The 25529-nt window shown below is 37.7% G+C and overlaps 3 protein-coding genes across 3 annotated transcripts in view; 1 reads left to right on the top strand and 2 right to left on the bottom strand.

Annotated features, from left to right (window-relative positions):
• The window catches only part of LOC108572322 (aryl hydrocarbon receptor nuclear translocator homolog), a 54828-nt gene extending 41480 nt beyond the window's left edge, over positions 1-13348 (top strand). The window contains exons 4-13 of the mRNA XM_017934536.1: positions 4416-4576; positions 9743-10060; positions 10428-10631; positions 11448-11639; positions 11717-11875; positions 11958-12108; positions 12375-12532; positions 12640-12824; positions 12910-13051; positions 13131-13348. Coding sequence (XP_017790025.1) covers positions 4416-4576; positions 9743-10060; positions 10428-10631; positions 11448-11639; positions 11717-11875; positions 11958-12108; positions 12375-12532; positions 12640-12824; positions 12910-13051; positions 13131-13348 — 1888 coding nt within the window. The remainder of the gene's footprint in view (positions 1-4415; positions 4577-9742; positions 10061-10427; positions 10632-11447; positions 11640-11716; positions 11876-11957; positions 12109-12374; positions 12533-12639; positions 12825-12909; positions 13052-13130) is intronic.
• A 2194-nt stretch (positions 13349-15542) lies between these two features.
• Positions 15543-17792, bottom strand: LOC108572390 (U3 small nucleolar ribonucleoprotein protein MPP10). The gene is made up of 4 exons (XM_017934624.1): positions 17607-17792; positions 16173-17532; positions 15979-16087; positions 15543-15913 (listed from the first exon to the last, which is right to left on the bottom strand). The coding sequence occupies exons 1-4, from the start codon at positions 17681-17683 to the stop codon at positions 15543-15545; spliced, it is 1917 nt and encodes a 638-aa protein (XP_017790113.1). The 5' UTR covers positions 17684-17792.
• Positions 17793-24694: 6902 nt separating this feature from the next.
• On the bottom strand, positions 24695-25435 carry LOC108572477 (jerky protein homolog-like). The gene has a single exon (XM_017934717.1). It carries the CDS (start codon positions 25433-25435, stop codon positions 24695-24697), a length of 741 nt encoding a protein of 246 aa, XP_017790206.1.
• Between the last annotated feature and the right edge of the window lie 94 nt (positions 25436-25529).

The raw sequence follows: 25529 nt of genomic DNA, 5'->3' as shown, positions 1-25529 counted from the left end.
TTAAAAGAACAATTTGGTACAATGCTGGTACTTATCAGAGAGCAGAAAATATGCTGTTTCAAATTTGTTGAATTGAAAATAACTCGATTTCCCTAGAAAGATTAAATTTTGAAGTTTCTTTTTATTTCCAATCAAAATCACATTATCCCAAAAATATACAGAATCCAATGTTACAATATCGTCGTTCCAATGGTATCTACATTTAGGAAACTGCAAAAACTGAATTTTTCAGGGGAGAAGAAAACAACTTTAAATCACTTTTACACTAATTTTACATTAACCGACAAAGTGGTTTTTCTCTCTCCAAGAAATATTGAATTTTTACAATTTCACAAAATTATCGTTGAAACGATGATATTAGAAAGATACGAAGATTCATGAAAATAAATTTACAAGAGAATTATAAAAGACGAGTAAAATTGTATCAGACCACCCCGTATAACGTTCGCTGGACCCACGAAGCGAGCGGGTAACTTCGGAACGTCTGACCCCTGACCCAGGAGTTCTCTCTATCCTCCTCTTGGTACCGCGTTCCTCTTCTGGCCCTTTCTCCTCGTGTTCTTCTACCGTCCTGCACGGTATACATACTCTGCTTTATACTTGCGCTTTAAGCGCCCTGGCCTCTTTTAAATAGCGGCCCTGCGCTGCTATTTCTTTGGGACCACGTCGTCGAGGGCAGCCGTTACCGATTCCAACGAAATGGAAGGTCCTGCCCGCCATAGAATATCGAAGGACTCGCGTTCCAATGAAACACACTTGAGGAAAGTCTCTTTCGAAGATGAACAGCAGTGCTTCACTCGAGGAATTTGCGAATCTCTTCAGGATGAAGGAGGAGTAGTATTGAATTTTGGAGATTTTTTTCTTTTTGAGCTGGAATATCAAAGGATTCATGTTCCTACGGAATGCACTCGAGGAAAGTCTCTTTTGAATATGCACAGAAGTGTTCCATCCGAGAAGTTTGTGAATTTTTTTCAAGATGTAGGAGAAATATTGGGTTGGTCAAAAAGTCTTCTCGTTCTTTTGCAATGTAAGGTTTTTATTATAATACGTGAGTAAATAAGCAAGTAACTTCAGGAATGAAAATGAAATCTGACAGTAGACGTTTCAGTGCACAGTTTTTTGCAGTGGAAGAAAATAAGATACGTTTTGGACGCATTGTGCTGTATTATACTATCGTAAGGTTAAAAATGCAGCGCGAATACATATCTCAAAGTGAAATATCGCTGAAGTTGACGCGCGGCCTGATGTCTTCGTGTCGTGAACATTGACCTCTCGTTAAGTTCCGCGTCCAGGACGTCCACCCCACGTCTGAAACGGCGCGACCCCGGTTGAGAAAAATCGTTCTCCAGTTTGTTCCACGTAGAATAGCCACGTAGTGAAAGCATTTCTAACGTGGCGTAATTAGTTCGAAATGTCGTGCAGATAGGAGACTCTTCTATTCGTCATCTTGAATCTTGACTGTATTCTGCTTTTGAAAGAAGAGTAGAAAGCTAATCATGTGAATATGAAAACAAATTTTGGTGATATTTGTAGATAACAGAAAATTGTTTTTACTGGTGATACTAAAAAGCAGTTCCAAGATTCGAATACAAACCTTTTGAAAGTTCGAAGATTTAAACATACGGAAATTCACTAAAGGTACTCTCCAACTTCTTTCTCAAAATCTCCTTCAATAAAAAGGGGAAGAATTCTTCTACCATTACTACCAAATTGTTACAAATTTTCCCAAATTCAATGATCGAGACTCCAAAGATTCCCCAATATTATTCTCTCTTCCTTTTCGAAATCTCTTTCGTTAAAAAAAAAAAAGAAAAAAAATCTACTCTAAATTCAAAGATTCACCAAAATTATTCTCCATTTTCTTCTCAAAATCTCTCTCAATAAACAATGAGAAGAATTCTTTTACTCTTGATACCAACAAAATTGCAGAATAACGGAGGTTTTATTCTTGTCTTCAATTTTGCCCCTTTATTAACCGAGATTGTTTCGCGGCTCTGAGGCCAGAAGGAGGCTTCACCGCGGAAGATTAAAGGGAATCTAAAATACATGAATGAACTCGTTTATTTTCTAGAGCCGGGTGTATCCGGGATGTTTCTCCGGTTGGCTCGGCTATCGCGACTCTGGACCCAGGGTAGAGAACTTCCTTTTGTGTCTACTCGCGAGATAAGGTCCTCCATCTCGTTCTCCAGCTCCATCAGGAACTATTACCTCATGCTTATTCCACCTTCGTGTTCCCAGCTTTCATTCTACCTCATACAAACCTACTCCCTAGATGCGATCATCTTCCACTCGATTATATTTTTTCTTTCCTTTTTTAGAAGATAAAAAGATGAAATGCAACGTGTTTTTGAATAGTTCAATGCGTAACTAGATCATTGTTTCAATTCTCTTTTCTCGAGATAAATTATGGAGTAGTTTTATTGTTGTTTAATATATAGTAGTTCCTAATTATGGTTACTATTTTTAGATGACATATCTAGGGTAATCTACATCTTTTTGGTCTCGAAGATTTAACTGTTTAATAAGCAGAACTATTGTTATCTCCAACCACCATAATAAGCTACGCCAAAGAAAAACTTCACTCACCCCTGTTTGAAAAATTCTGTGTGTCAAATAAAGAAATAAAATTCGCCATTTATGCAGGCATTTCGTTTTTAACCTCTTCGGGGATGATTAGCCTCTTAAAAACAGGGTTAAAATATTTTGTACCGCAATATTTCCACTGGAATAAAATATAAGTGTTACCTTATGACGGTATTTCTGTTTTTTCTTTTAGGAGATTATGTATATTTTCCTATGTTTTCTATCACTAATATTGGAACTTAAAAAAAAAATAAAGGTACACATACTCTCTCTCTCTCTCTCTCAAAATACTGAAAATTATTATCTTTAACAACTGGAACGAACTACTTCAAGGAAACATTTCACCATTCATTCTGTCACAAATATTGGAATTTAAAAAAGAAAATAAACGCACACATATGTATCAATTTCCACAGCCCCCCCTCTCTCTTTCTCTGGAGTTCGCGTGCGTCCCGATGCTGCGTGGTTCGTTCGACTCGAAATTATCAGGAATTAAATGCCATTAAATTTACGATTGCGCGCCGACAATTACCCGCGCCTGAAGAGACGCACGCCGGTTACCCTCTGGTAGCGGTAATAACAGGGGAGGCATGAAATTGTGGTTTCATCCGATATCCCCTTTCTCGATGGGGGCATCGTTTCAGAATTTATTGGCCGCATTGATCACGATACACACCCTTATCAATAAACGCCCCATGTGCTGGATACTTCAACTTACTATGGACTCTTTCCTTCGTAGGAAGATCGTTCTAACATCATTAGTTCTAAAGTGTTATGTTTTGTGTATTTTAAAAGCTGTGTGAAATTTTCTTCAATACTATAAACGAGAATTTTCAAAAATAAATCACACTTTTTCTTTAGAAATTGTAAAGAATGTTAATTTCTCAAATTTCCAATATCTAAATTTACCCTTTCTCTTAAAACTGGCAAATAACTCTAATTCGTTAATTTTCAGTCTCAAAAACAAAACAAAAAAATGAAAAATATACTTGAAATTTATCTTCGATTATCTTTCAGGCGCCACTTAATAATACCAATGCTTCAGCCAACGAATAACCGTTTCCCTCATGAACAAGAAATTACTATTACCATCTCTAATACGAGAATTCTCGAGCACTGTTCATATGTAAGAGAAACTTGGCCGTGAATAAGATTTACGGAGTCGTGTAAACGCACGGCGCCAATCGCATATGCATGGTTCGTTTCCATAATTTAGAGGCGCAAACTGCACGGTGCCTGTATTATGCGATTTTAGACGGAGAAACGTGTGGATAATGGATAGATAGACGCGACTTTAACGCACGAATCATCGTGGCCGAGTAATTGAAGAGCCGCGAACGCAATCGTGGATCCAACCTTAACCATACTCTCGCGATATGTAGATGAATTCGTGATTTAGGTACCTTGTATTTGCCTCTTCTGACGTTCATGCGGATCTTTCAAATTTATTAGTACAGTGTATCCAGCTATAATTTATGGAATTTCTTTAGAAAATTTTTAGCTTTGCGGATTAATTATTTCTTGTTTTCTGTTTGATAAAATTGTTAAAATTTGGAATATTCGGATATTCGAAATTTACGAAATATACGGCACACCTCGAAATATAAACACTTCAAATTATTCGAGTTATCCGAATAAAGAATTCGTGTTCGAAATTACCGAAATTATTGGAATAGTTCGACTATTCGAAGTTTTACAGCCCTACCATCCAGGAATTTCTTTTCCAGCGAAAAACCGTAAATATCTTCGGTACTTACGTTAATAGAGCTGTATAATTCCTCCAGTGTTCCTCGAACTATGCAATTACCTCGGTTTTGTCTTGCGACTTACTGCAGGGAGAATCATTGCGAAATTGAGCGGCGGCGGCGGAACAAGATGACCGCCTATATCACCGAATTGTCCGACATGGTGCCGACATGTTCAGCCCTGGCAAGGAAACCGGACAAATTGACCATACTCAGGATGGCGGTCGCCCATATGAGGAACCTCAGAGGTGAGTCCCTTTTTAATCTTCTATTCTAATAAATTCTTGAAACTGCTTTGCATTTTTTTTTTTACAAAGTTTTACGTTGCTTTGAAATTTGTAAAATATTTTATAAATTTCTAAAACTCTGAATCAATAAATTTAGAATTTTTTTAACCGATTTAGTGATAAGATTGACATTAAATTCGTCTAGAATTTTTAAAAATTGTCACTTGGATTAATTTTTCAAATTGAGACAAATAATGTCGATATCACGATACAAAAGAAACTTTATAGGTGTTGAAAAATAAAAGGTAATTTTTTGTATAGTGAAAGTAAAGTTGAAGTCGGCCGATATTTTCAAGCTCCTTACATCGATAGTCGCGTAGAAATCGTATAAGCGTAATTCAATCGGTCTTGAGTCAAAGCTTAAAGATCGCGTTGCCAAAGTTATGTTGCTGCTCGTGCCGGATAACTAAAACATCGACGGTGCTTAATCGTCACGTCCCGCATTGAACTACTTTCTGCGTTATCGGACAGCCAGTGACTCGTTTGCGAATATGTATATTTTCACGTTGCAACAATTCTTCTCCGACTACTTTATTTATGTGATTCTTTATTCTCCAACCATGATTTATAGTATTATACTAATAATTTCTATTTACCAGCCTTGTTACACAATAATCTACAATCCTCAAATCTCTTACGGTAAATATTCATAATATCAATGAATGTAAATTGAACAAATGAGATATTAATGAATGAAAATTTATTTCATCTAATTCTCCGATCACGATTTACAGTATTACAATTTTTATTTATCAATTTTACCGTGTTACGTTATAATTAAATTTCACAAATCTCCGTGAAGAAGACTTCAAAAATTACAGTAAAAAGACACAACGAGAACTCATTTACCCTATCAACTTCCTCTTCCACAAAAAAAAAAACTCCAGAAAATAACTAAAAACACTCTCGTTCAAAGTTCGAGCAACATAACTAGTATCTATCATATGCGGAAAACTTCAAAAGCAAATAACGTAAACACTCTTGAGTACCTGTCCCTACATAAGGGTTGATTTGTAAAAAAGAAGAAACCTCCTAAACGTCTCCTAACATATTCATTAAAATCGATAATTCAAAGTTTTAGCCCTCTGCTTGTTATCAAAGTAAGCAGGGGATGTCTCAAGAGGCGAAGTCACATAGCTAGTCCTCCAAATTGCTCGTCAGAATGGTGTCTCTTTTTCTCCGCGGAGAATTCATCCGTCCGGTGGTGTGTGCACCGGAACGGTCGTAATTCACCGAAGGTTTCGTCGTTGCTTCGGTCATATCGAATGCAGAAAGCGCGATATATGCTTCCGGTGCAAGAATGGGTGGAGTTGCCCCGTCGGCTGTCCCTTTAGCCCCGGCTGCGTGCACACACGCGCCTCTATACGACCTCTCCTCGCCTAACTTCTCCCTTCCTTCACCTCTCTTCTCTTCGTTCATCATGCTTCTGAATCGGTGTGCGTGCCGTGATTCCAGCCTAAGTATTGGTGGTGCGTCGCATTGTTTATAGCCACTTCTCCTCTTTCCCGACAACAGGGCCGCTGAATACAAATTGCTTGAAGAACCAGCAGCAACAGAGAGAGCCTTTATCTTTTTCCTTCTCTGTCTCTATCTTTCTTGGTTAAAAGGTGTTTCTTCTGAAGATTCGTTCTATACCCTATTGTCTGCGTCTCTCTCTCTTTCACACTGTTTTACCTCGGTATCTCTTCTCTTGTCCTTTTACTTGGTTTGTTGGCAAAAGAGAGAGAAAGAGAGGTGATACGCGCGCGTACACGCACCCACCCTCAGGCGATGATGCGTCCTGGTACCCGTGGGACGCGGCAGAGACACTTTTCCTGCCAGTTTTCTTCCTTTCTTTTTTTTCCCCTCATTCTTTTATTTTTATTCTTTGGTTTTCTTTTTCAAGGGGGTTTGAGTGATGGGTTTGGATGTGCTTTGGTGTGGTCTGAGTGAAGCCGAAGCTAGGAGAACCTTTAAGGAGAGTCTCTTCCACTATGAGTTTTCTTCTTCCTTAGTTCTTTTTCTGATTCTGGTCCTTTGTTTTTTGAGAGATTTGATGTGAAGGTTTCAGATGTGTTTTTTTAGTGTAGTGTGAGTGGTGTCGAAGATTAGACTCTAAGGAGACCCCCTTTTATTCAAAATTATCTTCCCTCTTTTTTTGAATTTTATTCTTTGATTTTTTGCGAGATTTTTAATGATAGGTTTTTGGATAGAGTTGGAGTTTGAGTAATATTCGGGTATATACAGAGTTAAGAGCAAGAGGGTAGTCATATTAAATCTGCTATTCTTACTCTAAACTCTTTTTGTGTTGCAGTAATGACACATTGATGATACCAAAATAGATGATGGGAAGTGGACACTTTTGCAAGTAATTATAAAGGGAGATAATAAGGGGTGTATTGGTTCTTATTGGCTAGACAGGTTTATTTCATTGAATTGTTAGATCGTATCGACTTCCGGCGTCCCTGATTGTCTCATACAGTACGAGAATTAAATTTCAATCAAAAGTTGAAGATCTCATCAAAAGAACGCAGCGGAACATTGAATTACAAGAAAATAATTCTTCTGAATTTTATTTTCTACATTACTTAAGTACTCAATTCATCCGTTTAACCACAATTCTACCTCCAGTAATCATCATACTATCTTATGTCTCACCAATTACTAAATCATTCCCTTAAATATCAAAATCTACAGCAATAACGAGGATACCAAACACCATAAACAGACATTCACTGTAAGTACATCTTCCAATTCATCTTATACGATCCCATTCATTCATAGTTGCACAATTCATTGAACTACAACTGTAAGCCCTCCAGTAACCATAACTTCACATTCCAACCTGCTTCATACCTCAAGGCATTCGTTTGAAAAGCCAAAATTCCTAACATAAAATTCACAACAGTACTTTTAAAAAAGTAAACGACTACCAAAAATTAGACCACGCATTGATCATAACTTCTGAAGCACTTTACATTCTGCCCATCATTAAATCATCCGCCTGTGATAAATCTATCAAAACTAATACAAAAACACACATCAATTCAACAATTTCCAGCAACAAACCCAATATACATCTGGATCAAAATTACAATTCCTCCTCATTCGTCATAGATCTGAGTTGATTTACATTCACAAGAAAACATATCTAAAAAATCATTTGTTTAAATATACCTATTTCAAAATTTTGTAAATATTCTAAAATTCTTTACGTGATTGAGACGTCCATTCAAAAACAAGCAATTAAGAAAGAAAGTGTTTTCCCTAGACCCTCTAAATCTCGAGATTTCCCAGAAAATAGGTCTTCAACCCTCAACTTCGAGGACATTTTTCTACCCCTTCAATACGGACGATTGTCGATAAAAAAAATATACGCGTCAAATATTTTCTCGTGATCCCCCCGTTTAAGTTTTGTAAAAATCGACGTATGTGGTTCGATATGTGTCCCTTGTCGAACCAAAAGAAACGTTACCTTTGCTAAACGAACAAATCGAGATCAAACATCTGTTTTCTCGAGGTAAGAGATAGTCGAATGGAATCCATAGCCCCGTGTCTTCTTTTCGAAGGTGGAAACCAGCATTAATGTCCATCGAAGACTGTGTTCCTCTACGTGGAAGGTAATGGTAACGAAGGTCACCCGGGGTCTTCCATAGATCTTGTTTGGAAGTCGTTAAAGTACCTCTTCCCGGAATTTCTCCACATATCGGGGTAAAGATCGCATCGCGAACCCTCTCTCTCTCTCTCTCTCTCTTTCTCTCTCTTTCTTTCTTTCTCCGTCTTAGCCGCCTTGCTCGCGGGATCCTGTCCGCTTTGCAATTCCGATCTTGCACCTCGATAGTTACCTACGCTGCCGAGCTGCCCCGTCCTCATTTTTGGTACCATGCCTCCTTCCTTCTTTCTCTCTTTCTCGTCTGCTCGCTTTAGATTCGTGTTTATCGTCGAATTTCTCAATTTTTCCGGATTTTTACGTTTTTCCCCCTTTCTTGTCTTTCTCCTCTGCTCACTTTAAATTCGTTTTCATCGTCAAATTTCTCAATTTCTTTGTTTTCTCTTTTTTTGTCCTCTGTTCGATGTAAGTTCCTGTTGTAAATGTTGTTAATTAGTTGGTTTCGATGGATTATTGAATTTATTAGAAATACATCATTTTTCTACTTATAACAGACATAGTAGGGAAGTTTCTTTTTCGAATACCCGAAATGAAATCACTTCGAAAAAAGGGTGTACGATCTACACGTAGAAAAGTAGTTGCACGTATCCACGGACAAGCATTCGTTTCGCTTGAAAAGTGTTCCTCGTTACACGTGCACTCGATGTCGAGCGACCAGGGAGATCGCTCGATCGATACGGACCATTTACATCAAACGCGATATAAAACTCCAGACCGTATGATAGAAAATGAGAACTCGTTCGTTAAGAGGGGAAGCAATTCTCTTTGTTCGAGAATCCAATTGTATCATTAAAATCAGATCAATCTTTTAAAGAAACATTATTTTTAATTAAAAAGAAAAGAAATGCAATTTTGTACTTAAAATTGTATTGGAAAGCAGGTATAAGTGTCTCAATGTTAAAATGCAATTCTTTATTTAAAATCAACACTCTTCTTTCTTTAAGTAAATAAATAGAAAATAACCTTCCTCTAATGAATAATAAAAAAATTCCTCTGCAAACTAAAACCTAACTTAAAATATTCTAAAAATACGAACCCAAAAATATTTCAATAATAAATACAATTATCTGGCATTAATTGTCCATGAATATTTAAAAAGGGATACAATTACTGGTACATTCGAATATTTCTTTTAATTCTTAATCATTTGCATTCTCAGTATTTTTTTTTATACAATCGACCAACAATTTGAGCATACTTTTGCAGTGAAACTTTTTCAATTTAAAAGTTAAAAATTGTTTACGAATTTATTTTTATTTATTTTGTTAATTTTCTTTATTTTAATAAAATGAATAAAAGGCAGTTTACATTTTATTGAGTTATCATGCAAATTACACATGACGTCGTAACGGCGCCACTGGAATTATGGTGTATATGTAGTATGAATATCGCCGTGCGGCGCTACTGGAGTGCGAAGGGTTAAAAATGCAAATTATCTGATCGTTCGTAAAAAGAGAGATGTAAATTGTTTGTTACAGGAACAGGAAACACCAGCTCGGACGGTGCATACAAGCCCTCGTTCCTCACCGATCAAGAGCTGAAGCATTTGATCCTGGAAGCGGCTGATGGTTTCCTGTTCGTCGTCAGCTGCAATACCGGAAGAATCATCTACGTGTCCGATTCTGTGGCGCCTGTTTTGAACTTCACGCAGAACGACTGGTACGGAACCAGCCTCTACTCACAGGTCCATCCGGATGACACTGAGAAAGTGAGAGAACAATTGAGTGGTGCTGAACCAGAGAACGGTGGCAGGGTGCTGGATCTGAAAACGGGGACCGTGAAGAAAGAGGGACAGTGTAAGTAGATATTATTCCTTTTAGGTTAATCAGGCATTCTTAGGAGTTTCACTTCAAACTCAAAACTCCCTTTTCAAGGATCCTGAAATTCTTTTGAACTCTAGTGTTATTAAAGTTAAATTTCAGAGGTTATAGACTTTTATCTTTTTATTATCAAAATTTAAATATCTTCGGTAATAAAGGTAACTACACAAATTTTAGAAGCAACTTTAGATTCCACTATCTTGAACTTTATTCAATTTCATGAAATTATACAATCACAGAAAGCTACAATAATTAAACTAATATATCTACAGTATATCCAACCTCTTTTATAACATAAAACATTCAAAATTCTATGTAATTAACCTAACACGTAACTTCACAGCATCGATGAGATTATGCATGGGCTCTAGAAGAGGCTTCATTTGTCGCATGAAGGTGGGTAATCTTCAGACATCCGGCGACATGGCTGCCGCTCATGGTCTCCACCACGTGAAACAGAGGAACTCACTCGGTCCTCCAGGTCGCGACGGCCAGAATTACGCTGTGGTTCATTGTACAGGATACATCAAGAGCTGGCCCCCAAACGGTGAGTTTGCTAGAGGTTTCAATGATCGTTCACATCGTTCGTTGTCTAGCAATAATAGAGGTTACGTCGATCCTTCTCGTCGTCAACGACGACAAATATAACGGGGCCAGACTGCCGCGCATGCGCGCGCGCGCGAGACGTAGCGCCAACTTTCTATTTTAAAGCGAGGGAGACGTCGGCGTGCCTGAGGAATATGAACGAAGCCGGCGGCTTCGTAGAATACACGAGGATAGCGACGTTTGTACTATAAATTAAGGGGCCGCGGTAGCTCGGTGGCGAACACGGATAGTATGATCGGTTTTATAAAGAATGAATGGAATCGTCTTGACCTAACAGCCGACAGACTGGCTGGAATACCGATAAACTATGTCGGGACAGGTCCGATGCGGAATTCGTACGTCTTATCGCGGCCAACGATGCATAATAACGGGCTTTCTGAGTGATTTTCGCACATTTCCGCCTTTGCCGCTTGTCCTGTAGAATTTTATTGAGTCTCAATGGTCAACGTTTATTTCAGAATTGTATAGTCATTATAGAATATTTTTGTGAAAAGAAAACAAGGAATCCTACATATTTCCCCTTAATTTATATAAAGGTAGCTATTGTGTGTAATTGTGTATTGTTTGCTAGAAATGTGATGATTTCAAGCTGGACAGAAAACATGTAAGATTTCTAAGGGAAAAAAGTCATGTGCTAAGAATTAATTCTGTCCAGCTGAAATATTGTGCTTGTTGTCAGATCTAGTAGCATGTAAATCATGATCAGAAATCGATTATGAGGAACCATAATGGACTGACTTATCATTTTGCACTGTAGGTGATTTTGTTCCCCCGTGTGTACCAGGTGTGGGTATAGCTGACAGGGAGGCAGCTGGTGTTGAAGTAGGACCTGATGGAGTGGTCTCAGATGGAAATGTCAGCACTCATTGCTGCCTGGTTGCCATTGGGCGATTACAGGTCACTAGCACACCAAATAGTAGCGATTTAGCAGGTTCCAATAGCAATAATGGTAAGTACATTCAATAACCTTAATAAACTATAACTATGATGAAATTATATATTAATTCTTTTCCCTTAACGTTTCAGAATTTATTTCACGTCATTCTGCAGAAGGTAAATTTACCTTTGTGGACCAAAGAGTCGGTGGAATTCTAGGGTACACACCTTCAGAGCTCTTAGGTCACCCGTGCTACGAATTCTTTCACCCGGAAGATTTGACGCATATGAGAGAAAGTTTCGAGCAAGGTGAAGCTTTTCAAAACTGTGCCAGAGGCAATCGTATATAGTACACGTGTTTCTTATTGTTGACGAATCCCTGTCTTTGCAGTGCTGAAGCTTAAAGGACAAGCGCTCTCTGTGATGTACAGATTTCGAGCCAAAAATCGCGACTGGGTGTGGTTAAGGACGTCCGCATTTGCATTTTTAAACCCGTACAATAACGACGTTGAATACATCGTCTGCACAAACACACACGCCAAGTACGACTCGTTATGCCGGGCCCTGAACAGTTTATCCCATTTATTTTGCTTCGTCCAGATGTGCTTTTAAATCTTAACACGTTCACAATAGCTTTTGTAGTCTTAAAAAAGAGTGATAAGCTCATCACAATGAATAATGTATTTTTCTTTTTATTTGTGTTCGTTTATAATAGCTGTGAAAAAAATTTCAGATATATTTAAAGAGTTTAGAAAAAGATTTTTCTATAATTTGTTTAAATTTATTTAAATTTGTTATAATATTTAAGGTCATTCCCTCCTGGCAGCGATAGTCAGACGGAAAGCGAAGCTGTACCTGCTTACGGACAACCTGGCTTAGATTATTCCCTTCAGAGACACCCTACCAGGGATCCTCTGTACTCTGGACATCATATGATGCAGCACCCGGCGACTGTCGCTGCAGCTGGTAAACTATTAATTGCGTCAAGTTGAATATTCACTATACTAAATGTTATTTTTATTACATTCAAGGTTTAGAAGTATGCTGTGTTAATGTAATCATAAATTCCTTAGGTCCCCAACAACCTAGGCCGTCCAGTACACAAAATGTTTACCAAGGATATGAAACGACGCAATCTCCCATAGCTTATGGTTCACCTGGACAGCAAAGCGCGTCTTCTTCTGTCTTAAGTAGAATTCAAAAACCAGCAAACACATCACCAACCCCAGTACAACAAGCGTGGGCTATTGGAAGACAGGTACACGCATAACAGTAATTTTAATGCTTGAATCTAACCTCAAAGACTTAAAAAAAAAGGAAGTTACAATATTGTTCTGTTTTAGCAACCTGTAACAGAAGGATACCAATATAATCAATTGAGTCCTTCGAGGTCACCAAATGGACCCACTTATACTCAATTAAGTAGCGGCGCTAGGACGCCAGCTACGCAATACCATGCGGTCACAACAGTACCTAATAACCCCGGTAAGCCTAATTTTAACATACAGGTTATATTTTATTTAATTAAAACCGAGCAGGAAAGCTCATAATTGAGTTTCCTCAGGAATGTGGGGATGGCAGAGTCAGCAGCATCAAGCACCCCAGCAAGATGGAGGACAATCAAACCCCCAGGTAGCCGGACAAGCACAGCCGCCTCATCCCACTCAAGGTGGTCCTGGCACGCAACCTCAGGAGTTGTCAGACATGTTACAGATGTTGCAAGATCAGGGCGGAGCGTCCGGTTTCGAGGAGTTAAATATGTTCAACACTAATTTCGAGTAGCGACAAGGAAATAGCATGACCGAGAAACGACTACCTTAAGAAAGCTTTAAGGTTTGAATACATTGGTGTAGAGTCCCGGGATTGTTCCGAGCATCGTAAATCGCACTTTTACTTCAGCATTTAATTACGATATACGAGAGTTCGCAGTCAGCACCTCACGCGTAAACAAAGAAAAAAAACTTTATCCGAATCGACTAACTAATCGATAGGTTAACCTGACCTTCATCCGGCATGTTGTTAGCTGAACATATTTCGTTTTGCGAGAAGTTTCTGTTTTATCGGTTCACGGCACGATCGTCAGAATCGTGCGAGAGTTTTTACGACGAAATTTGTCCGAAATTCGCGAGTATCGTTGTGTGAAAGTGCCATTAAACTTCATGATATTTGGAAAAAGGCAAACATGGAAAAGTATGGGAACTTATAATACGCACAGATGGTTCAATTGTCGAGGCTTTAGGTAGCTTTTCACCGAGATGCGAGTTTTGGGATTGGACATAACGAATGACGCAGGAGGGATCATTCGGGGGGGTATAGTTTGTATTTTTTAAGCATGTTTTGTTTGCTTCTTGCGACTCGAATATGATTTACATCGTGTTTTAATGAATGATTATGAAATAATTTTTATTATTTCCTTCCATTGGTCTGATTTTAAGATATGTAAGGAAAGCAGTTTTAACGAAGACATTGTAAATTAAACAAACAAAATGAATTTTGAACTTTCCTCGCTGTTTAAAAAATTTAAAAAAAAAACGCAATTGTAGTGACGTAAGATATATTTAAATTGTACATGGAGTTCCAGGAATGGTAAGATAACAAATAGAGAAGCCTAGAGTTTCATTGAGCTGTTGTTAAATGGATGTAAGTATATGTATAAAATTTTTGGATAAAGAAAACAAAAATGCGTGTAAGATTTGTAATTGTTCAAGAAAAGCGACGCTTCATTAAGATTTTGAACGGACATGTATCGTGACTGCATGTATTTTGTACGATTATTATCACTTTACATTTTTATAGGATTTTAACGCCTCATCTGTGCTTATTAATAAGTAATAGAGTGTAATTTTTTCCTCTTTTGTCATAGTAGCTATTTTTATTTTCAAAAGAAGAAGCTAGCGCACTTCGACGAACGTTCAAAGAGGTGCATTCTAAACGATAAGGGAAAGAAACAAATAAAGTATTTTTAAAAACTTCTCAATCAAACCTACACAAATCACGGTAATTTTAATACCAGCTTATCGTTAGATTTCTAAGGTTAGCTTAATTATTTTAATTTAGATCTTTGTAATTATAAATAGTGCAATCGTCAAGGTCGACGCTGAACGGGGAAAATGAAAAATTGTTTGAACTCGACAACAACAATGATGTACAAAAAAAAAAAACTTATATGTAATCCACTTTGCTTCTCTGTGCAAACAACCAAGAAAAAAATACAAAACACTACCATTTTTAGATATTTCTAAAGAAAATATAGATAATGTTACACATACGGAAACATAATTGCATTTATAAGTAACCACGTGTGATTTAGTGCATTGTAGATGTACATGTCTAGCAAATTCTTATTAAGTAGATTGAAGGAAAAAAATTGCAGCATATCATGATGAATTGGGAACATTTGTCACTAATATATATAAAAGTTTACATTACACGTATAATTCTTTTTAATCATCCTATGTCGAAAGTAGCTACGATACTGACAATAATTAACATATTGAAGTCGACGAAGGCATCAATATGTATAACACAAATAATTGATTAAACTTCGAAACATATCTATGAAGCATTTTATGATCCTTTGTCCTCTATTGTTTTGAATTATTTTCCCACCTTCTTTTACACAAAATAAAAAAATATTCATTTATATGCTTGTTCAAAATTCATACTGCAATGCAATTACTTAAATAAGAAAAGTGCGGCTATGAGGCAAGAATAATTCATCCAATGTGTTTGCTACGTTGAATAAACGTAAAAATTGTACGATTTACGGAATAATTAGTAATATAAAATCCACGTTTGTGTTGCAAAGTTGGAACACTCATTGAACCCTTTGTACTCTATTCTTTTGCTTGGATAATTCTTCCGTTTACATTAAGACTTCGTGATAAAGGAAGAATCGAATTAAGGTTAGGTTGCAGAAAATCAAATGCGAACTATACAACGTAATAATTTGTATTTAAATAACTTTGTACAAAAATTATAATTTTAATTTCACCGCAGAAAGAGTATTCTTTTCTTTCTTTTTCTTATTTGCACCAATCTTTGTTTTAATGTGACTTTTCACCTCTTCTTGCAATTGATTAAAGAAGGCGGTAGACGATTTCGGAGCTTTGACACCTGTCTCGTCCATTTGTATGATGTTTCGATTGTTGCTCAGTTTTTTCGCCAATTGTGCCGCCTTTTCTTTCTTGTATTTCTTGGCAACTCCTGGTTTTAGTGCTATCAATTTTTCTTTTTCTTCTATGGCTTGTTGTCGCGCGCGTTGTTTTATCTTCTTACGTCTTCGTTGTCGTTTCATATCCGTCTTCGTTCTTTCCGCTTTACCAATCAGATCACCTCGCGGTTTTGCTACAAAAAAACAAATAATAAAATTAAATATCGCACATATAGGAAGTTATAATTACGCGTGGTACCTTTAATTTCTTCTGGCGCTAATAAGGTAGCATCGCTCATTCCCACCGGAGCTACTTCCTCCATGTTAATCGCAGGAATATTGGTAACAATTTTCATTTCTGGCTTGGCCTAAGAAAAAGTGTAAGAAATTAATGATTAATATAGCACCAGATAACAGCATGCAAACAAATTTTTTGTTTTATAATTAACTTACCATTTTTGGAGTGTAGTGATAGTTAGATAAAGCATTCAACTTGGAGAACACAGAATGCATCATCTGTCTGATTTGAATGTGTAATGGTGGTTCCTCTTCCTCCTTTTCATTGTCATCTGGATTTAATGATTGTTTCTGTTTGAGGTATTCATTTTCATAAATTTGAGACAAACTTTCTTTACTCTTTTCTTGGTTTAAAATTAGCTTCTTCTTATATTCTAATGGAGTCTCAACTGGCTTAAATTTCTTTTCAACATCATCCCAAGCTTTGTCTTTTATCCTTTGTTTAATTATATCTTCTAATTTTAATGTTGTTTGCTCAGTAATGACAGGTGGAGGTCTAGTTGTGATGTCAAACTCCACAAATTCTTCTAGCAAAGAATTACGTGGTCTACGTGTTCCAGACACTTCACCCTTGAGTTGCCAAGGTTTCTCTGCAATAGCTTCTTGTTCTAGTTGTTCAATTCTCTTTTTTAACCTCTCTTGACGGGTTTCTAGAGTAGATTTCACCTGTGTATCTTCCTTTACACTAGTATTCTTATTTTCTATACTATCTGTTTCATCAGAGTCATTTGTGAGATTGAATGTGACTTTCTTCTTAGAAGGCTGTTCCTCACTATCCACTTCCATTTCATTATCTAAGTCACCATCATCATTCAATGACTCATCATCATCTATTTCTTTACCATCTTTGTCCTTGTGATACACAGAATCATTATGATTCTCATCTTCACTTTGTGGATTGTCAAAGAAATCTGCATACTTCACCAATTTTGCTTCCTCAGTATTATCTTCACCAGAAAGGTCATTGAATAAATCTAGTGATTCATCATCAGATCCCACCTCGTTTTTTGCACTTTGTTTCTCTTTCTTGTCCTCCTTTGTCAGATATTCATCCAATTCTTCCAGTTTGAAGAATTTATCATCCACTATGGATGATTTCTTTTTATGGTTTTTGACATTCTCTTTCCTTAAACTACTTCGTAATTTTATTTCATCTTCAGAAGACTCTTCCCCTGATATCTTTAATTCTAAATCATCTTCTTCCTCTTCTTCTTGATTTTCTTCCTTTTCTTCTTCTGATGAATCTTCTTTATTGTTTTGCACAAGTTTAGGTTTGACAGCATTGATTGGTATTATTAACTTCTTACTTTCAGCTAAAGCCTTTGAAACACTATTAATCAGGTGGTCAAGTTCACCTTCATTTTGTAATTCAAGCTGCTGCCAGATCTGTTCCTCATCAAAACCTTCTGTCACAAGTTCTGGCAGAGCATTTGTGTTTCTTTTTGACTGTTCTTTCGTAAAATCATATAATCGTTTTGTACATTTTCTGAAATCTAGGGCAACGTCATTTTGCACGCTGTAAACAAAAATTGCTGTTGTTATATTAAAACAGAATAGGTTAGGAAAAGAAAATTTCAAAGAAATATTCACCTTAAAAATTGTTCCGGCTTTTTAGTATTATTATCGACCGTATGTATAACATTATTAAGTATTTCTATGTCTGCCATTGTATATTTACATTGACAATAAGATTAAAACAGAATATTACTTAACTACAGGTTATGTTTTTCCTGTAAAACCACCGTAAGCGTAATATGGTATGTACATGTACTACCATAGACGAGGTGTAGGATAGACCTTGCACCTAATATATTTTTGTGTCCAACGTTCTGAAATACCGATCCTGTACAAAATCATTGTTTCTGTTATGCCCCCTATGATATAAAGCGGTGAGTTTAGGAATTACATAGAATCCAACCATCCAAGATGGTATAGTCGACAGATACAAAAGATCCTCTTTTATTCAATTTGCGTATAAAAATACATACATATATTGGATTGCTTGGGTAGAATTGTTCACGATATTTTGACAGTAGGAGAACACGCGCATATGACGAATTATCTACTAATAAACAATTACGTTACTTTTTCATTTGTGATTTCATAAATACGTTTAATTCCAATTCCAACCACTAGTAATGTTATAATCGTATTCTATACTGAATCGGTAACGTTGGTAACGACACGAAAATGGTAAGGATCTTCTCGGCCCAAAAGTTCCATAAGATGCAAGGTTTATCCTGTACGTCATCTGTGGTGGTACTATAATGATTAAGGACATACATGTAACACCGTCAATCAGTATTTCATTTTTTACCACCCGGTATATTACCATGAGTCAATAAAGTAATTTTATGATGAAACAGATTTCTGCCAATAATCTTTATTTACAAAAAACGCACAAAATATATTTACAAAAGTAGGTAATTAATATACATTTGAACAATAAAGATTTCAAACAATATTTATTAAAAGAATTAATTTTTTTCCAAACTCAATACATTAAAAATTAATATTCTGCCAGAATTTATTATAATATCGCTGCAATAAAAAATAAACAAATTTCTATAAAATTTAAAGTATCAAAGGTTGACGAAAATTCAAGGCGCCAAAATTCTAATTTTCGTAACGACCCAATAGGTATCTAAGCTAATATAATTTTGTGCTCACAGGTGGCGACGATTGGTTAGCGGTGTTAGCGACGCAATGACGGGCCAACCGACATGGTGGGGCGTGCTGATCTGCATGGAACTTCGTCGCAAGGAAGGGTGGGCGGGAACCAAGACGAAGAACCGCTCGGAGTTCGAAGCCGCAAACGCATTGGCGCAGACCTCGCGATAGTTCGCTCGATCCTGTACCGTCAAAGTAAAGTTGAAACGCGTGCGTTTCTCAATTCGGTTATCGTGTGCGCGTGTGTTTATACATCAAGCCACGTAAGGAGACTAAGGACGAAGACTGAGTGTGCTCTTTTCGGTGGATTTTCTGTGAAAAAGTGCGTTTTAACATAGTGTTCCTAGGGATTCGCCAGGTGCTGTTGCGTTTTGGATAAGCTTCGTACACCGTCGAAAAGGTACGTACGCGAGTCTGACACCGTTCTACGAAATAATCGATCGTATTGTTTACACTATCGAACGATTTAGTCTTGATCGACATACGTTCAATTCCTGTTGGTAAACTGTAGTTTGGTACGAAATCACAATAATTTCGTATAGTCGCCGACTGCACGCTATTGAGATTAGGCTTTTGAATTTTGTTTATCGTCCTTGAGCGGACCAGTCAACAAACAGAAACTTAATGCGCACAAAGGTCGACGGGTCACGTGGGACATTTCATACAGGGGATCCAGTGATCCGTTTCGACACCAGAAAAATAGCTGCATACGAAAATTCTTGCTTATTCAAAGCTTTCTTCCATCACGATCGAAGAATTCTTTGCGAACTCGCGAGATCAAAAGGTTATCTTTCATCTTTTCGAGATTAGCGACTACTAGTGTCGCATTAATTTGAATTCTTTCTCTCTGAATATATGCCCCCCTTTATATAACCGTTTTTGGTACATTTATTAGCTTTTTGCTAGGGGCATTATGGAAGACTCTTCCTTATTCTTTTACTCTCTTTTGAATTAATTGAAGGGTTAGGGGACCTTAAATTGCTTTCTTTGGGTTGGCGTGTAGGAACTGGACGAAAAAGAAAACGAAGGGGATTGCGTTCGATACCTGGAAAGTCGTGCAAAAAAGAGAACGACAGTTTAAATCTTTTACCAACCGTCATTCTGCACAGATCAAGTCTCTCATATCCCAAGTATTTTTCTTGGTAATAGCTTTCTGATGACACGCGGTGTATGTTATTTGTGTCACAATTAGTAATTCGAAAGTAATTTTCTTTCTCGTGGAATTTAAATTTCATGTACATTGTGACATGCAGTATCTGTTCGATAGTATCGAACATTCAAGAACTATTCAAAAATGTAATTTGCCATCATTTATAATTAATTTATAATGTTAGTAATTTAGTTGTTATCAATTTTGAAATTCGATTTCTCCCCCGAGATGTCTCCACCACCACTACAGCCCACCCCCATCCCCTCCTATTGAAAGTGTCGTCACGTGTGTCTGGGTAGAGTCATTCCGTTACGAGGTCAGAATTCCTCGTGGAGGAGAACTGGTCGTTTGCAAAGGTCGCTCGACGGACAGCTGGAAAACCGCGTGCATAGAAGGGAGTACGGACCGGTGGAGATTTTCCTTTTCCCTCCGCGGCACTGAACAAGTTCTCTCTGTTCTCGAGCAGAGAACGATCATAACGGAGCGCTGGCGTCGTTGCACGTGAAATTGGAGCGGACTTCGATCCTTTCCCGAACGGTACCCGGCATTTGATCGGCCTTAGCCCCCGCGTTCCACGAGGAAATAATATTACGCGCGCGCGTTCACCGCCGCCGCTGCCTCGAGTTTCTAATGAGCCCCTCCAAGAGCCGTTCCTCTACTCGACGAATACCGTAATTCTCAATGGACGTCGTTTTTTCTCTCTTTCTCTCTTCCTCCCTCGGTACCTCCCTTTCTCAAGAGTCGTTTTTCTTACCCCTACCACCAGTGCTTTTCGCGTTCCCCTACCATCTGGCCCCTTTCGATGCGCGTCTCGCGAGCGAAAGTCGTGTGCGTGGAACTAGCGATGGGACTGACTCTTGTATAAATCGCTAGAAATGCAATGTGGTTAGAATAGCCGTAAATTTTGTTACAATTTATTATGTATTCAGTACGGGTTATTTTTGGTAATCCAAGTAGGATATATAGGTGTTTTAATCAGTCGATAAGTTTGTATTTACTATATTTAAAAGCTTTATGACCTTTTGGGATAAAATTTTTGGGACATATTGCATAATCAAATTGATAGAATGATGTCACTTTTTAGAAGGAGGCATGAAATTCATGATATAATGATAAAAGAGATTGTCGGAGTGAAAAGAAATCACTAGTTGTCCAGAATAGGTTAAGATAGGCAACATTGCCTCCAAAACACCTTATTTGCGTGACACCGGTCAATATAATTAAAGTAGATCTAAAAATATCCCGGTTCGCCGGCGCATTAATATGTAAATCTAAGCACGCGTTGCGATACAGATTGTCATCCGGTGATCTCACCTGTTGGAGAATTCTTTCGTTCAAGGTCATTGCAAGGTCACGCCACTTAAATGGTTGAATTTCATCGAACATAACCAACAAAAACATAGCGGTTTCAAATGTGTTTTCGCTGCATTCGACCATTCAACGTAAACAGTTTATACCGATCATTGTATAGGAATCACCTTGTATATATACATAACACGGAATTTGTTTACAACTGTATTGTATTAATACATTAATACCTGAATATTTCCACGAAGTATTGATAGTGTGAATTATATAATCGATTTTCAATCGATTCAACAACGTAAACTTGAAAGCATGTATAATATCAGTTCCATCGCTACTCAACGCTAGTAGGGTATACTACCAACGAAACGTACGTTTCTTATGCGTGCGCGCGCACATGCACACACACATTTTCTGGGGAGTTGCTGGACCGCTCTCAAAGCCTCCTCACTCTACCCTACCCGCTGTTTCTTCGTTCAGGCCGCGCGCAACGGACGAAGAGAGAGAGAGAGAGAGAAAGAGACAAAGAGAAAGATCCTTGGCGAGTCCTGGAACCCAAGTCGAGTGAACAAGCCAAGACTCCTCCGGTTACAGACTTCAAGGCTTAACGCGTACTCCCTCGTTCCGTCAATTGTGGATTTACGAACGGCCCACAGGGGGAAAAATTCTCGCGTGCAATGTTATTGTGCCGGGACTTGGGTATCGCCATTACAGTCAACCTGTTTCGACCTGTTCAATGATAGGTGGCATCTTAATGCTTTTCTACGTGGCTAGGAGAACTCTCTGGGAATTTAGGGTACAGGAACAACAACATGTAGGACAGTAGTGTGTCTCTCGATTCTTGTTTCAACGTAGAAGTATGAATTGTACCTTTAGATCGTTTCTGAATCTTTCTGTAAGCTGTTCGTGTAATAACGTTCACTGTATACCCGGTAATTCTCTTAACCTAACGAGTTCGAATTATTCGTATTGTTTGAAACGAAAATTAGAGTATTGTGTATGCTCGTTTCACGTTTGGTGACCATTCTATATGCTTTATTCAAGTTAACATTTGGTATACGGTTGTTTTGACTATTCGAAAAGGTGAGGGAGTCAGGGTGGGCAGATTTTGGTCGTACATCTCGGCCAACGTCTCCCATTGGCGTAATTAGTTGTAAGTCCCGCATACGTGACCGCGTCGGGCCGCGTCGACGGAATACGATATGAAGGAACGGAGTTTTATCTGGCGCGCACACGCGGTCGGACTCTTCTAGTAGACGGCCGCGGCGCGACGGTGAATGTAAAACTGCCAGAACGCATGCAGGAATGTAGATTTTTCTTGTCAACTTTCTACACGCCTCTGACGTCATCACGGGAATCATTGTCGAATGCAATATGGCACGTTTCAAAAGTGAACACATGAATTTTCGCGAGGTATGATGCTCGCTTGAAAGTTTCGAATTATATAGGGTTTCTAAAAGTTCTTGACCTTTGTAATTCTTATGTTTGTAAATAGTGAGTTACTGTAAACAGACGGTAGAATATATTGACATTTAAAGAAGTCAAGTTTCCATAATTTTAATCGTGGACAGTTTAAATTATTATTCTTGGAAATATTTCTGTTTCGACTGGAATAGTTGTGTTGAAGTGTGAATGTGAGAAATTAATAGTACTGCTATTATGTAGATAACGTAAAAATCATGGCTTTGAAGAGAAGATGGGAGGGGTTGAAAGGGAAGAGTGAACAAGCTGAATAGGCGGCTGTATCGTTTAAGATCCCGCGTAATTAATGCAGGAACGGCGATAAGATAGAGGAATAGTTTTCAATTGGCTCGGTATAGTGCGGCTATCTCTGACCTGGTAGCGTGAAATCATTATTCAGTGCCTATACACAGCCAGTAAATTCAAAAGATAACCCCAACAATGCAAAAGGAACGATGGAAAGGGACCGTTATCAAATAGTTGAATATTTATCCGATTTTTCTAACGCATTCTCGCATTCCGTTTACTATTTTCTCCTGGAATCTTATTGGATTTCGTTATCTTCCATTAAACAGGAACGTAAAAAGCGTATCATTTCGGTCAGCGACCCCGCTTGAATTTCACCACACCACGCTGATGGTGAAACGATTCATTATCATTCGATGTATCTTCTTCTATGATCAAACAAAAAAATTATACAAACCGGGTCTCTCATTTCACTTTTCACCATTCATTTCACCACACGGAGTACGTATGTATATGTATTTCATTTCTACTCTCGTCCGACGCTTCCTTCGCGGCATACTTAGTAACTCGTTCATGGCGTGGCCAAAAAAAGTCTACTTCATATTATCTTCCGGTGTAAGTGGTCTTGTTTTGAGTGTGTGAATAAGTGGCGTATAATGAATACGTTGAAAACGAAGCGTATATACATAACCTCACATCTTGTAGAATAGGAGGTCATGTTTAAACTTTTTCATTTATGGTGTCACTTTTTAGGAGCTCTTACAATTAGTAGATTTAGGTTATGTATCGATAATTTCGACTTTTTCATCGTTAAAAGAACATTGCTTTGAACTGAATAATGTTATGAACTTAATTCACGCAGCACGCATTTTTCTTGCATAGCACTGACGTAATGTTTCGCTTCGGTTTCCGCTCGAGAGGTTCCATCATGGTGCAGCATCTCGAGGATCTAACGGTCGATACCGTCGATCGCGGCTTTTCCTCGCCACGGTGCATGCGCAATGTAATTTTGCTGAAATTCAATGGCCCGTTAGAGAAGCATAGGCAGGTAGGTAGGTAGGCTTCTTCGAGATTCGTCGAGCGAATCAGAGCGACGGAGCGGAAACTGGAATCGCCGTGATTCTACTGAAGATCCTTCGGTTTCAACGTTCGACCTAGACGATCCGAAAGAATGCGTGGCGAAAAAAAACCCACCGAGGATATTCACCTTGGAATCTTATTAAATTATCATTGAACCGATTAGGCGGCCAATGCGGCAGGTAATTGGACGAGGCGGGACGAGTCATTGCAAACGGCTCGATTACACGAAAAGGATGCGGCCAGTGGTTAGTTAGTCGTGCTTTTCTGTAAATTGTCTGTCATTAAAGATGTCGAATTAATAGGGAGCAAGTAGAATAACGCAATTTTTTGCAGTTCTTGAGATGGAAGATGGTAATTGAGAGAGATGATTGTTGGTTTTGAAGAAAAAATGTCTTTGGAATTTGATTTTTATTCAGATTACTTTATTTTTTATTGTTCTATACAGTTTTTTATATTTAAACATTTTTTGATGAAGTCTTAGAAAGTAGCACTTACCTTGTATTACAATTTTGTTGAGGAAATATAAAAGATTTTGTATTATCTGTTTGTGAGTCTAAAAATAACACTTGATAAGATGATTAATGTCAAAATTGAAGTAAACATTAATAAATTTGTTTGCAGAGATTAAATTAATATATTTATAGGGGCTAATGTAACACAGTAGGTCAAAAGTGTACAAAAATATTCTATATTTATACAATTTATTTACACTTGAAAGATAACTGATAGAGAGATCACACAGCTTGTGACTGTTCACTAATGAGTGTTATTTAATAAAATCACTAGTCTTTTCTTTCTTCAAAGTCAGTAAATATTTCTTTCTAGCACGGTCATGTAAATGTCTCAATGTAACTAAATCATTGTCTAAGGTATCACTTTGTTGTTCAAAGTAGGTTATTAGTTTTTCAAGTATTTCTGTTGCTTCAAGGTGGTTCACATCTGTTGATTCTTGGTGGCATCCATTGTTAAAGGCATTCTGAATGTCATCTTCATCTTGAGTAGATAAGCACACTGTCACAATGTCATTTTCTAACAGTAAATGATCAGAACTATCATTAGCAGTAAGATCTTCTAACAAACTATCACTAGGAAGATTAAGTTTTATTCCATGACGAGCTTTCCACCTGCCTAACCATCCCACACTTGCAGTGAATGTAGGATCACCACCTACCTTTTTATTAAGGGTGAGTGCTTTCTTTCTGAGAATGGGTCCTGACACAGGAATACCATTTTCACGTTCTTTTATATACCATACATACAGTGCATCATCCAGTCTCACATTTTTTGCTTTCTTAATTGTCCCCCTATTGCCTAAGCTATCTCTAGAAACCATCTTAGCACAAAAGTCTTCAATTTCCTTCCTGTTCTTTTTCCAATCAGAGACAGTGGATGTTCCTACCCCTAAGTCAATAGCAACACTTTTCAATAGCTCACCTTTGTCGATTCGAAATAAAGCTTCCAGCTTCTTTTCCATGGTCACTGTCACTTTTTTCCTTTTCCCTGACATGCCTGTAAATGTCAAATGTAGAAAAACACAGTGTATCCTGTAACAAACATTATGAGATCCAGCAACGAGCAAGAGGTAAGCACTATTTTTAGAT

Source organism: Habropoda laboriosa, unplaced genomic scaffold (assembly GCF_001263275.1).
Source record: "Habropoda laboriosa isolate 0110345459 unplaced genomic scaffold, ASM126327v1 scaffold65, whole genome shotgun sequence".
In the NCBI taxonomy this organism is placed as follows: Eukaryota; Metazoa; Arthropoda; class Insecta; order Hymenoptera; family Apidae; genus Habropoda; species Habropoda laboriosa.
This window is presented reverse-complemented; position numbering and strand designations above follow the sequence as displayed.